At 42.1% G+C, this 15,206-nt stretch overlaps 1 protein-coding gene across 6 annotated transcripts in view; it reads left to right on the forward strand.

Annotated features, from left to right (window-relative positions):
* sgcg (sarcoglycan, gamma) overlaps positions 1–15,206 on the forward strand; it is a 679,656-nt gene that overhangs the window by 304,771 nt on the left and 359,679 nt on the right. For 3 of the 6 annotated variants that reach the window (XM_043691949.2, XM_087988171.1, XM_043691948.2), the window contains one exon: positions 11,650–11,844. In XM_043691949.2, the coding sequence (XP_043547884.1) occupies positions 11,653–11,844 (192 nt within the window). In that variant the 5' untranslated portion in view covers positions 11,650–11,652. The remainder of the gene's footprint in view (positions 1–11,649; positions 11,845–15,206) is intronic. The other 3 variants (XM_087988173.1, XM_087988172.1, XM_043691947.2) reach the window with 1 other exon arrangement.

Here is a 15,206-nt window from a genome sequence, read left to right on the forward strand (position 1 = left end):
TACAAACACTGACAATGGAAACAAGTAATCAAGGAAATGTGTTCTATTCCTAGCGCCTCATGAATGAGTTAACAAAAAAAGAATTGCGAGCCATAAAATCCTCCTTTTCCCAATCCAAAAAGGTGATAAAAGATCTTTCCAAATAGGGTCTGGAACAATTCAACATAATTCATATGGTACAAGACTCCAAAAAATAGTTGGCCCGAGTTATGGAATTTGCAGAGATTTGTTTGTCCACAGTATTTGGATTTCGTTTGAACTTAAGATGTTGCCAGCATGAACAAGGAAGTTAATGAAACATCACACCTCTAATTCAAGCAGGATTTCCTTTAGTAGTTGCGGCAGTGTGAGAGTTCCAGGATGTGTAGGACTTCAAAACATCCCTTCCCATACTCTCAGATAGTTTGCTGATTGGCACATAGGATTAATAGCGCATTTGGGAGCAGCAAAAGATAGATTCCACAAGACCTTGGGGAAGAATTAGAATAAAGGCAAGCTCTTTTAAACATTTGAAAAAACAAACTTGCCAATTTCTTGACCCTGCACATATTTTTTTTCTTTATTTTGAAAAGATTCAACATTGCACCCATTATCTCGATAATGTTAATATATTAACACGTGAAATGTCTATCTGAATGCAATGTTTGTGCTTTAATTCCTATTTCTAATCTCTAAAATAGGAAGCCAGCAAAGTCTTGAGTTTTCTAGAGTAATGCATGTAAGGAACTGATTTTTTTTTAAACAAAAATCTGATGCCTTCCCTTTTATGCAGATAAATGTGTTACTGTGCATGGAATTATGTTGATTGTTTACAGAATATTGACAGTTCTTCCACAGATGTGTGAACTTTGAATGATGATTATAAGAAACAATGCTGTCATTTGTTGCAGCTTTTTTACTTTGATTCAGGACACTTTAAAAACAGAACCCTGTTCCAATCTCATCCAGAATGGTCAACATCAAATGCAACTTCATATCAAGTATAAGATCCCATGAAAAGGAAAAAAAAGGAAAGAGCAACAAGAGTCTAATTTAGCCTTCAGTATAACCCCAGGATACATAGACTTTACAAGTGACACTGAAGAGAGATTTTAGCAATAATCCATTCCTTTAGAGACGGAGCCAAATCTGTATATGAGAGTAATAATCTGGAATTAATCATACGATAAGAAACAAATGCCTTCCTGAAGTTGGAAAGTAGAAACAAGCTTCAAGGCATATACGTTCTAGTGAATAGTGGGCAGTACAGTTGAAGAAGTGAATGTGTAATTTGAAACTAGTTCAGTATTGAGCAACTATATAAATTATACAGTGTCTAACTGATCAAAGGTGGGCATCTGGGAAAGAGGCGTGATTGGGGTCATAAAAACGTCATAAGTAGGATCAGGAATGCAACATACCCCACCTCAAACCTGCTCTCCCAATCAATAGAATCATGGTTAGTCTTCTATGTCAACTTCCCTTTTACATTCTATCTGAAATGTTCCTTGATTCCTGTTGGGCCCAAACATTTATTGATCTCTGACTTCCGTATACTCAATGGTGAAGTATCCAAAGCTCTCTGAGATTTATAGAGATCCCAAAGAAAAACTCCTTAACTGAAGATATTTCTCCTTGTCTTCTCCTGAATGGTTGACATCTTATCCTGAGGGATTGACTTCTAATTAATATATAAGCTCTCTAACTAGAAAAAGCATCCTCAGCACCTTCCTGATATGATTGAACGACAAAAAGCTTTGCTCCAAACACCCATTGATATTGGAGGAGAAAGTGAGGACTGCAGATGCTGGAGATCAGAGCTGAAAAGCCATTCCTGAAGAAAGGCTTATGCCCGAAACGTCGATTCTCCTGTTCCTTGGATGCTGCCTGACCTGCTGCGCTTTTCCAGCAACACATTTTCAACCCATTGATATTGGACAAGCAACAATTGTTTAGGAATGTCGGATGGTGGAGGAGATATTAGTTTGAGTTAGATATCATCAGGATACATATTAAAGCTGATCCCATGCTTATAGAAATTTTCACTAAGGTTGGCATGAAATGTCCCATGGATGAAATCTTGAAACACACTTAGCTGAATATGTGGAAACGGGAGTAGAAACCATTGCAGGAGATCTGTTGAATTTATGAAGGCAGACACTATTGGAAGTATAGGTGCATGGTTCCATTGAAGACAAGGGAGTAGAAGAGTGCAATGTGGTTAAATATATTGACAATGGCAGGACAGTTGAAGTGAGATGGTATACCTCAACATCAAACAGGAGAAAGTACCACTGGTGATATTGTGTAAGATGGTCTCAATGTTGTGGTAATGGAAAACAACAGACTGAAGAGATTTCTGGATTTGAAAGGAAATAGAATTGGAGGCTTGCATGGGATTTTCAAACATTACTGGAGGAAGTGATGGTGTCCCTCTATTCTCTCTGACTTGGAACTTCTCAGAAAGGAATGACGGTAACAGGTTTAAAAGAACAGAGGATAATTTAGAGGAGTTAACCATCCAAGAAACATGAACTGTTTGTATATTTCATCTTCGGAAAACTTAAGGTCATCCAAAGCTCTCCATGTCTTGCTTATCACGAATTCCATAATTTCCTCCAACCCCTTAACTTTCAGTTACCTGCAATGTTCCAATTTGGCTTTCTTTCTCATCAGCAATTTTAAACACTCCATCACTGGTCTGTGCCTTCAGCTACAAAGCCCCTAAGCTCATGTATTCATTGCTTAAACCTCTCTATCCTCTTTCAAGATAATCCTTCAAACCTGCCACTTTAACCAAGTTTCTGGTCACCTGCCATATTATCTTCTTAGGTGACTCAGCATCAAATTTTGTTCAATAGTGCCGTGTGAAACACCTTGGAACTTTTAAGCACATTAAAGGCAGCAGGCCTTTCAACTTGTTACTACGTGTTCACCTACTAATGTTGACAGCTGTAATTTTTAGGGTTTTTTTAAGCAAAAGTATACTTTGAATTACCCAAGCAAAAATCATTTATTTATGCCGAAGTTACTATGCTATGCTACTCCCTCTGTGTCCCCATGGGCTGGAGAATGTCTGATACATTACCACGTGCAAAGTCAAACAAAAATCCAGATCCAGTTCCATACACGTGCAGACAATATTTCATTCTTTGAAAAAATATTTCCTTGCCAAACAAGTGTTTTTTTTAATTTCCCCCAGGGTAGTGGAGTATGAAACTAGAGGGCAAAGGTTTGAGGTGAGAGCAGAAAGATTTAAAAGGGACCTAAGGGGCAACGATTTCACGCAGAGGGTAGTGTATGTATGGAACGAGCTGCCAGAGGAAGTAGTGGAGGTTGGTACAATCACAACATTTAAAAGGCATCTGGATGGCTTCACAAGGAATTTGGTAAAATGCTGGCAAATGGGATTAGATTAATTTAAAATATCTAGTTGGCATGGATGAGTTGGAACAAAGGGTCTGTTTCTATGGTGTACATCGCTATGACTCGAAGTTAGCAAACTGGGCTAAAAATAAACTGAACCTGATCACCTGATATCTATTCTTAATACTCCACTTTCAAATACTGCTTTTATTGAGTCTACATGCAGGAACAACTGTAAAGGTAGGAGTTGACAAGTGTCTGAGAGAGGTAGGAGTATCTTGGACAATGAAATTCATTTTGAGCTTATTGTTTTTTTGTGAGAATTGGAATAAAATCCCATAACATTGAGTTGCTTCTTTCAAACAGCTTGCCTTTACAGCTAGCAGCTCCCTGGATTCTTTTTCAGTTTAGCTGGCACTTTCCTTTCCATCCCTCGCATTACAAACTCCTGCCATTGCCAGCACTTCCTTTCACTCTGCCTCCACCACACCTCATCCCGCCCTCACCCACCATATGCCATCATCCTGCCCCCCTCCCCTCCCTCCGCCCCCTCGGGATTCCCCAAAACCCCACCCCGAGCCTTGCCACATATTCACTATCCCCCCGACCTCAAACTCTGGAGGCCAATTGATCCATCTCAGGAAAGTACTCACATTTGTGTCCCTCCGATCCCATGTCAACAAATTCTATACCCAGCATGACATGGAGATTTTCTTCTACCACCTCGGTCTCCATACCTTCTTCTTTGACAAAAACTCTCTCTGCGGACCCCTTCTCCCACCTCCAAACTTCCTCCTCCACTTGGTCACCCCCGCCAGCCTTGTACCCGCCTTAAAGTGCTTCATTGCTGACTGCTGATGTGACATCGGACACCTCAATTTCACCGCCCCTCCCCACCCACTCCGATCTCACACCCTCGGAACATGCAGTGCTCCACTCTCTCTGCACCAATCCCCAGTTCACCATCAAATCTGCTGACAAAGGTGGGGCAGTGGTTGTCTAGAGAACGGACCTCTATGTTGCAGAGGCCGAACGCCAACACTCCGACACCACGTCATACCTTCTCCTTGCCCGTGACCCCACCGCGACCCATCAGGCCAAAATCACTCACACTGTCTGTGCCCTCATTGCCTCTGGTGATTTCCCTTCCACTGTCTCCAATCTCATAGTCCCCGAGCCCTGCACCAGCCAGTTCTATCTATTCCCCAAGATCCTGGCTGATCCACCGCCTCGACATGCTCCTGCTCCACCAAGCTCATCTTGTCCTACCTCGACTCCATCTTCACCCCCTTTGTTCAGGCACTTCCTACCTACATCCGCGATACCAACTACGCCCTCCAATGACCATTCCCTTGTACTTCCACAGCCCCAGTGCTTTATCTTCACTATGGATGTGCAGTCCTTATACATGTTCATATCCCACAAGGATCGCCTCCAGGCCTTCTGCTTCTTCCTCTTCAACAGACCCATCCAGTCCCCCTCCACCAATACTCTCCTCCGCCTCACCGAACTGGTTCTCACCTTAAATAACTTTTCCTTTAACTCCTCCCATTTCTTCCAAATCAAGGGGGTGGCCATGGGTACTGGATGGGCCTCAGCTATGCCTGCCTCTTTGTCAGCTATGTCGAACAGTCCCTCTTCAGCACCTACAAAGGCACTGTGCTCCAACTCTTCCACCTTAACATCGATTACTACATCAGTGCAGCATCCCGTACCCAGGCTGAACTGGAGCAGTTCATCAACCTCACCCACAATTCCCACCCCGCCTTCAAATTCACTTGGCCCATCTCGGACACCTTTCTTGATCTCTGCATTTCTATCTCTGGTAACAGTCTCCAGACAGACGTTTACTACAAACCCACAGACTCCCAAAACTACCTGGACTACACCTCCTACCACCCAGTATCCTGCAAGAACTCCATCCCGTTCTCCCAATTCCTCTGCTGCATCTGCTCGGATGAGGAGATATTTCAATCCCAAGCATCCTAGATGTCATCTATTTCGAACAATATACTTTTCCCCACTCTGTCATCCAGACAGCCCTCCACCATGCCACCTCCATTCCCCATTCCACTGCTCTAACCCCCCTTCCAAATACAATAAAGACAGAGAACCCCTTGTCCTTACCTACCACCCCTACCATCCAACGCATCATCCTTAAACACTTCTGCCAACTCCAACTAGACCGCACCACTAAGAACATCTTCCTCTCCCCATCCCTCTGTGCCTTCCACAACGACCATTCCCTTCAACAGTTCTTGGTTTGTGGCACTCTCCCCACCAACCCCCCTGAACCTCCAGGTACTTTCCACTGCAACCAGAAACGATGTAAAACCTGGCGTGACACCAACCCCCTCACCTCCATCCAGGACCCCAAACAGTCCTTCCAGGTGAGACAGAGATTCAACTGTCTCTCTTCCAAGGTAGTTTACTGCATCAGGGTCTTCTCTACATCAGGGTCTTCTCTACATCAGGGAAACCAAACATAAACTTAGGGAACGGTTCGCCGGGCACTTCAGCCAGGCCTGCGGGGGCCGACCGGACCTCCCAGTCACTGCCCATTTTAATTCCCCTTCCCACTTCCTTTCCAACATGACCATCCTTGGCCTCCTCCATTGCCATAAGAAATCAAACCGCAAACTGGAGGAACAACACCTCATCTTCCGCCTGGGCAACCTACAGCCCGGAGGACTCAACATTGAGTTCTCCAATTTCAAATAACCTCTCTTCCCAACCCCCAATTCCCTTCCCAGCGCCTCACCCTCTCTTCCACTCCTCCCAGCTGCCTACTGGATTCATTCCTCCCATTGACCAACCGGATTATACCCTCTACACGTCTTCACCTATCCCCACTTCACCACCCTGCCCTCGCCACCCCTTTATCTGTCGCTCCCCTTAAACTCATCCCCAGTCCTGAAGAAGGGTTACACCCAAAACATCAACTTCTCCACCTCCTGATGCTGTCTAGCTTGCTGCGTTCTTCCAGCCTCCTGCCTGTCTACTTTCTTTCAAAGATGGAAATGTGTTGCTGGAAAAGCGCAGCAGGTCAGGCAGCATCTAGGGAACAGGAGAATCGACGTTTCTGGCATTAGCCCTTCTTCAGGAAGTCCTGTTCCCTAGATGCTGCCTGACCTGCTGCGCTTTTCCAGCAACACATTTCCATCTCTGATCTCCAGCATCTGCAGACCTCACTTTCTCCTACTTTCTTTCAAAGCAAGGATTTGGCCAAATGACAATTGTCCCTGACTCCTGCTATCTGCCTGCAAGATGACAACCCACCCATTCTTTACACAAAAACATAAGCAGAGAGTGAGTTGCAGATTTCTGCACTCACTATCAGCTGGAGAAATGACCTCGTGAACCTACAACGCGAGGGGAAAAAATAAAAGAAAATCTCTGAACCAATATGTAGTTAAAGCAAATGAAACATTATAAATATTCTAAATGATCTTTAAAAAATCCCCAAGAGAGGCCCAATCAAATTATTTTTCTCCTGATGCCTCGTTTTGTTTTTTTTTGTTTCGAATATAACTGATGAGGTTCCAACAAAGCCACAATCCAATTGGATTTGGCTTCATTGTTCTATTCATCAACTGCATGTGTTAATTAGAGATTCAGTAATTAAATCACAAAAGAGTCCAATCCACAGAAGGTCTGGTACAAATTGACTGTTGCTTTCCTGGAACGTTTCCCTTTGTACAATAAGGTTGAGCAAATGGCAATTGCATCAGATCTCAGCCAAATCCCTCATTCAGCTTAATCACTAGCTGAGAATTGGCTCAACTTTGGGTTTCTGTTTGACTTTTTCAAACAAACAGTGTCTGAATCAATTTAAGCTTTTTTCTCATATACAGATAAACTCAGGTATCAGCTCTATCGTTGGTTCAATAATAAGAAAATCAAATTTGAAAATAAATGCAAATTCCCAGGTTGTGTTCTGAACTAACTCATAAAGCCAGGGTATCAGTAAGGTCCTTTATACATAGATAAAGTTTACACTTGTACAAATTAAAGAACGATTGAGACTTCTGTTGAATTAATTTTGAAGCATCAGTTATTATCGGTGGATTGATGAGAGAAGAATCTGTTCCAGAACCCATAGACATCACTGTACATAATACCTTGCAAGTCAGACATGGACAGTAGATGAGTAGTCCAGTATGTCTGCCATTACTTACAATCATTTGACTTCAAATTCATTCAGACCGATCTGACAAAATGAATCTTATTGTGGCTTATTGGTGGTCGTGTCTTCCCAGATGTTGAGTTCAGTGTTTAAGGATTCAATTGCTGCCTTTCATTTTTTATTGGCATTTCATCTGCCCACATCCATCACAATATTGAACAGCAGCTCACCAACTTTGTGAATTCAAATGATAGGCCTGCGGGGGACATGAGAAGGTACATGCTGAAACACTGAGCAAAGCCCAGAACAAAACCCTTGTTAATGATACCACAGATTAGAAGTTTCAGAGATCTGGTCAATATGCCTGATTCATTGTATTCCCAATCTTTATACAAAATTAAGTTTGAACAAAATCAGAGACAGTTTTCTTCCCTGCCAAATTTCCCAGCCTATGTTCCGTACTGATGTGAATAAAGCCTCACCAAACTAACCTTCTGTATGATGTATCCTCGTAAATGCCATCATGTTCCTTTGGAATGGGCCTTATCTCCCATCAGTATGACCTTATCTACCGAGGATTAGCTGTCCACTACAGGCTTCCACTTTCAGACAAATTTGAATAAAATGAGATGTCCAATGCTTAATCTTGCTAGGGGCTCTGAAAGGTCCATGGAATATGATTCCAACAATGGCATTGGGATTGCACCCACCAAGAATCTTCACCATTTAAGGATCAGTGGAGATTTCCCATTTATTATAGAACATGCATAGAACATAGAACGGTACAGCACAGGAATGGACCTTTTGGCTCATGATGTTGTGCAGAACATGATGCCAAATTAAACTAATCACTTTTGCCTCCCTTGGTCCATGTCATTCCATTCCTTGCATATTCATGCACTTATCTAAAAGTTCCTTAAATGCATGTTTCCTAATATTAGACATTTCAAAAATGTTCTGACAGTCAATGCTATTCGTGCATCTCATAATTTTGTAGACTTCTATCAAGTCTCCCCTCAGCCTCCACCACTCCAGAGAAAACAACCTAAGTTTTTCTCGCCTCTCCTTATGGCTTATATCGTTGAATCCAGGCAGAATCCTGGTAAACCTCTTTTACACCCTCTCCAAAGCCTTCACATCCTTGCTTATTGGTGACTAGAATTGAGCACAGTAGTCTAAGTGTGGCCTAACCAAAGGCTTATAAAACTGTATAACTGATGCACACTGTTAGGAGCACAACCTGGAGCTTGAGGCTTTAAAGTGCAGTGTGTTGAGTTGTGGTCCTGAGGACATGTGTTATCATAATGGTGTATTTTCTATTTAGGGAGCCTTGAATGATGCAAAAGTCAGAGAAAATTGAAGAGCAAGTGACCCCATACTTCATTATTTCTACCAGTGTTTACATCCTGGGAATCTTGCCCATACCATTGTAACCTTTGCCAAACTCAGACAATAATTATATTTTTGGATCTCATTAATATCATTGATGGCTGCAAATACAATTTCCTGGAAATGAAGCAAGTTTTCATGCTGCTACCACATGGTCTGAAATAGCTGTTCAACAGTTGATGTCCAATCAGATTGGCAGCCTGTAAGATACATCCGCAAATTTGCCATTTCAGTGAAGACACCAACAAAGTGAAAATTTCTGTCTAACACCTTCTGAATGGCAGGGGGAGAAATGAACATAAAACCTGAGAGAACCTGCATTTTCATACAAACCAGCAGTCAAATAAAAATTAAGCACTGTCCATTTAATGATCTTAAATTTCATTAATGACAATGAGGCTTAACACCAGCTTCGTTTACATGAAAGGATAGTCTCAGATAAAATGGTGGCAGCCAGTAACAATGAGCTGAATTTTAGTCGGAGGATCAGATAAGAGGCCACAACTAGAATCTCTGTCCAATTTGATGGAAGGCTCCACAACTGGAAGGGACAATGTGTGTGTCTGAGTCTCAATGGAAGTGGCAAACCCACCAAGTGGTGTTGGGTACTGCCACTATTGGTGGGAGTCTGTGAGGGCACATCACTGGCAGAGGGAGCCTTTTTGTAGAATGCCCAGCTGTGCCTTTTTACAGCCCAGCAGACACACCAGTCAGCTTTGCAAGATGGAAAATACCACTCTCCACCCTCAGCATGTTCCCCAGATGACGATTATTCCATTGCTGGACTCCAGCCACAATTCATTTTTCACAAACTGAATGAAGACTGACTTCAATTGACCAGATGGCTATGAGCTCAGAATCACAGAAATGTTGCGGTGCAGCAGGAAACTATTTGGCCCATCATGCTTGCACCGACTGTACAAACAAGCATCTTTGCCTTGTGCCAATCTCCTGCTTCTCCCCCAAAACCGCTGCACATTATTTCTATCCAAATAATTAGCCCCTTCCCTCTTGATGCTTCAATTCGTACCTGCCTCCACCACATTTCCAGGCATTCCAAACTCGAACAAGTTTTCACTCACATCACTCTTGCTTCATTTGCACATCACTTTAAATTTATCCCTTTTCATTCTTGTTCCTTTTACGAGTGGGACCAGCTTCTTCCTATCAACAGTACCTTGCCCATTCAAGATTTTTAAAACCTCTATCAAATTTCCTTTTATTCCAGGGAAAACAGTCCCAACCTCTTCAATCTCTCCCCATGATTGAAATTTCCCATTCCCGAGAACAGTTTTCTTGTAAATTGCTTCTGCATTGTCTCAACTGCACTCACATCTTCCCTATAGTGTGGTGCCCAGAACTATACACAACACTCCAGCAGGGATCTAAAAAGCTCCTTCTACAAGTTCAACATCGCCTTCTTGCTTTTGTGGTCTTTGAGCTGCTGGGTCACGGTTAGTTTTCATCACACACCTCATCTACCAACTTCACCTCATCTACCCCCTACCTATTTACTTTCAACTCCATCCCACTGATCTTCCTCCCCTCTCCCTTCCCTCTCTTTCCCACGCACTGCACTCCCTGAAGCGAGACCTTTGAAAATGGCTGCATGGAGGAATGCACAGGCTGCCTGAATTTGCATGAATTTACTGTCGGGCCCACATCCAAACCAGTGTCTGTCTCAGGATGAATAAGGGCCAACATGCCTGTAAATGCTGGTCTGAGCTGACTACAATCAGTTGCTTTCCTACTTCATTTGAAATTTCTCCGTGAGTCATCCTCAGAGAGCACGGAGATACAGTGAAGATGAACACAGCAGGAGTTTACTGAGGAGAACTCATGGATCTTAGCAGCACAAAATCTGACAATTAAGTTGTTTAACAGTTGGAATAACTTAGTTGCAAAAGTGAAGAGATTTAATCATGTTTGTCAAATTGTATGTGCTGAACACAGTAAATCATTATTCCCTTGTGGAGATGCAGAACTATAAATGGGCCTCACTCTGGGCCCTGTCTTCATTCGATTAAGTTCTCAGGCAGTGAATCTTGTTATGAAAATAGCAGAGGGGAGAATTATGTAGGCTTTGTGGATGGGAGGTCTGCTGGGACTCACCTGGCTTGAATATGTAATTCTAGGGCTTGCAGAATTGCCCAGCGTCCTGACAGTTGATTAGCTTCTGCATCAGGAAGCATTGTAACAGATGTTGCCTGCTGTTAGTGTTGATAAATAGACCATGTCAACAAAATTTTAATCTCCCAGCGTAACTCAAAGCTTTTATTAATGGAATGCCCTGGGAATTCTATGCCTGATGCATTATACATTATGGGTGTTCTTTCCTTCCTGACAGTCACCTGCAGTTGATTTCTCTTTTATTAAGAAGTTATTTTGCCAGTTTCCTGACACTGATGGATTTGTCTGTGTGACGACCTTTCATTACAAAGCAGGGGGCTTGTTAGCACAGCTGGTTTGCAATACAGAATGATGCCAACAGCGAGGGTTCAATTCCTGCACTAGTTGAGGTTACTGTGAAGGTGCCATCTTCTCAATCTCACCCCATACGTTAGTCTACCACCAGTCCTGTCCAATGACAGAGTAGGACTATGGTGACTTTGCCTTTTATTTCTAACAGATGAAACAGAACTTGAATGACATCCATCACCTTTTTGCATCAAGTGAACCTTATTTAGACACTTGGTTTGTCCATTTTACAATCTCCAAGACTTGTCAAAAATAAGATATTTTTATTTGGTTATGGAATGTAACTAATTTCCCTTCTCTCCCTCTCCTAGCAGATGGTACGAGAACAATACCTGACAACACAAGGCTGCAGCCTACAGAGGCCAGAGAACCAATATGTCTACAAGATTGGGATCTATGGCTGGAGGAAGCGCTGCCTTTATTTATTTGTGCTGCTGCTTCTCATCATCTTGGTTGTGAATTTTGCATTGACCATCTGGATTCTCAAAGTGATGTGGTTTTCCACAGTAAGTGTTACCTTGGTTTTCTAGCATCCATTTATTTTATTTTGAATGCACTTCTTGACAATGCTTTGTTAAACAGACGATTAGAAATTTTTCATCTTTTTCTCTTTATCTTTTTCTGCTCCCTTCCTAATTCTATCTGTGTCCATCACCATCTCCTTCATTCTCCATATTCTCTCATTCATTTTCATTCGGTGAGATTCGATTGTTCTTGATAGTTTCTCATTTTTACAACTGATTAGATTATAAATTGCGCAATCAGATTACAAGGATGATTGCAAATGTCAGCTGCTCAAGTCACAAGCTTTTAACACTGGACTAACTGCAGCTACAGACACATTAGTTGTGTATTTGTGCGTACAGAAAACACATGCAATAAAGGTGAATATAGTATGACCTGAAGGATGTTGATGATAATTAAGAAGAATATTATTGAGTTTTAGAGGTTATTCTTATAACTTTAATAAGTGATGGATGTAAAAATGTTCTTGAGCATCATTTACAAGGTCTTCTGAATGGCTTATTGTATATATATATATATATGATTCAATAAATAATAAATGATTCAGCAGAATTGTTATTCTAGCAATACAGCACGGTGCAGCCAAATCCTTGACCCAATAACAGATTAGCAATAACAAAAGCTAGACTCATTTTAGGTACCTTAATGGTTTTTCTTTTTCAAATACTGGGTGTGAAGTCAAACTACTTGAGATCACTTACTTGTCCGGGAGCTTCTGGGAGATGACAGGTTGTTATTTCCATCACATGCAATACAAATACTAACTCAAAGCTACCAGGAACTTTTTAGCTTAAGTGTGATGGCTGTATCTTAATACATGGTCTGTTCTATAAATGGCATGCCTGGGAAAGTTGGATTGAAGCCAGAAGATGCCATAACTGGGAGGATTAGTGTTCAAATCACCCTAAAGGCCCACAGAGTACAGCAACGATCTTCTAGATTGCTGAAGAATACCTTAGGCTTTCACTGCTTTAATTACACTCTTCCCTATCACCGGACCTCCCATGGACTTTTGTTCTTCTGGTCTTGCCAGCTCTTGGCAGATGACCTCATGGTCATTTGGATCAATGTCACTTTCTAATGCACAATTTCAGAATTAAATTTTCTAGATGAATAGCAGTGTCCAAGAAATTTTACCCAAATTGAGAAGTCCTGTTTATTTCAGTCCAAAAGATGTTCTGGGACTAAAAGGAACTATTACACCTGATTGGCAATTCATGATTTTGTGGGATTTTGTTAATGTCAACAAGACCATTTCTTCTATAAAATGGATCATAAAGGTTATGTTGAGCTATGTTTGAATACCTGCAGCAGTCTGGCTGAGTTGATGGCCTTTTCAAAAAGAGGTGATACTTATTCAGATCCCGGATCCCTGAAACTACTTAATAAAGCACCAATTTCCATTTGTGACAGTGCCTGGCAGACCTCCAGACAATCTATGGTGGGTCATTTGAAAGAAATATCTCCTGCAAAGGGTGTCTGTATAAATTGTATCACAAGAGAAGATCTCAGAATCCATTCCATTTATCAAACAGATAATATTTATTGTTGGAAAGTCAGGTGTCAGCCAAGTAGCTGAACACTAGCAATGATTCACAGTCTTATTGTTCCTCACTACATGAGCTATCTAGTTGAATCCTACTCTTTGGCTTACTCCCCATGTCCTCTGATGTTTTTTATTCTCTCTCAAACTGGCTTTTTGTTTTTTAATAGAATTTGTGATCTCTGCTACACAAAGGATTGAGATACAGAATTCACTTTAATCAACCAAGTGACATTTCTTTTCTAATCTTCCATCTAATTAATTCTGTCATCATATCACTTGCCTGCTGTTGGCCACTGGCCCCATGCTTTGATGGTCCAGTTTCAATTAATTGTAATCTGTGAGCTGTCTGTCTGATCCACATGCCAGTAGGCAGCACAGCAACATGGAAGGGCAGGAAGTCAAACAGGGCAGCCATACAGCACTGTTTTAAAGGAGAGCGATGGGCTGATTTAATGATGTAGACGAGGAATGACAAGAATTACTGCCAGCAAAGAGCAGGAAGACTTATCCTGCTCAGCTACAAGTGTAGAAAATGCAATACAGTCTGACTTTCTTCTTGTCAGATCTCATTCCCACAAATCTTTTAAGACTTGATAGTTCTGTTTTTTCCCCAACTCCTTGCATTATAATGAGATTGCATGGCATGGTGTAGAACAGCCTGTCTCTAGCCAAGCAATCACAAGCTCAGTTACAAAAATGTGGTGGCACAGTGGCTCAGTGGTTAGCACTGCTGCCTCACAGTGCCAGGGACCATGGTTTGATTCCGGCCTCGGGTGACTGTCTTTGTGGAATTGCACATTCTCTCCATGTCTGCGTTTCCTCCAGTTTCCTCCCATAATCCAAAGTTTTAGTGTTTAGGGATGTGTAGATTAGATGCATTAGTCAGGTGTAAATGTAGAGTGGTAGGGGAATGGGTCTGGGTGGGTTACTCTTTGGAGGGTCGGTGAGGACCTATTGGGCTGAATGGCCTGTTTCCACACTGTAGTGATTCTAAAAAAAGATCCAGTCAAAGTTCATTTGAAAACCACAGCAGCAAAGCCTCTGGAACCTGGCAGTAGGACAGTTCTTGTCTTCTTGGCCTTGCTTCAATCCCTTTATCAGTGAATTAGAGCTGATCGAATGACCAGAATCAGGACATGTTCCTCTCACCGTAGATTCCTCTCAAAATAGATTCATCTCACAATAGATTCCTCTCACCGTAGATTCCTCTCACTGTAGATTCCTCTCACCATAGATTCTTCTCACCGTAGATTCCTCTCACCGTAGATTCCTCTCACCGTAGATTCCTCTCACCGTAGATTCCTCTCACCATAGATTCTTCTCACCGTAGATTCCTCTCACTGTAGATTCCTCTCACCGTAGATTCCTCTCACCATAGATTCTTCTCACCTTGGATTCCTCTCACCGTAGATTCCTCTCACCGTAGATTCCTCTCACTGTAGATTCCTCTCACCGTAGATTCCTCTCACCGTAGATTCCTCTCACCGTAGATTCCACTCACCATAGATTCCTGTCACCTAGATTCCTCTCACAATAGATTCTCTCAACATAGATTCCTCTCATCGTAGATTCCTCTCAGCATCGATTCCTCTCACCGTAGATTCCTCTCACAATAGATTCCTCTCACAATAGATTATCTCACAATAGATTCCTCTCACCGTAGATTCCTCTCACCATAGATTCCTCTCACCGTAGATTCCTCTCACTGTAGATTCCTCTCACCATAGATTTCAGGCAGGCAAGCCCCTCGTCTTCCCCGCATCAATAGAAAGAACAGACTCCTCTTCTTTATCAAGA

The sequence above is a fragment of the Chiloscyllium plagiosum genome, unplaced genomic scaffold (genome assembly GCF_037043375.1).
Source record: "Chiloscyllium plagiosum isolate Xiang-an unplaced genomic scaffold, Cpla_swu_hap1 HiC_scaffold_6, whole genome shotgun sequence".
In the NCBI taxonomy this organism is placed as follows: Eukaryota; Metazoa; Chordata; class Chondrichthyes; order Orectolobiformes; family Hemiscylliidae; genus Chiloscyllium; species Chiloscyllium plagiosum.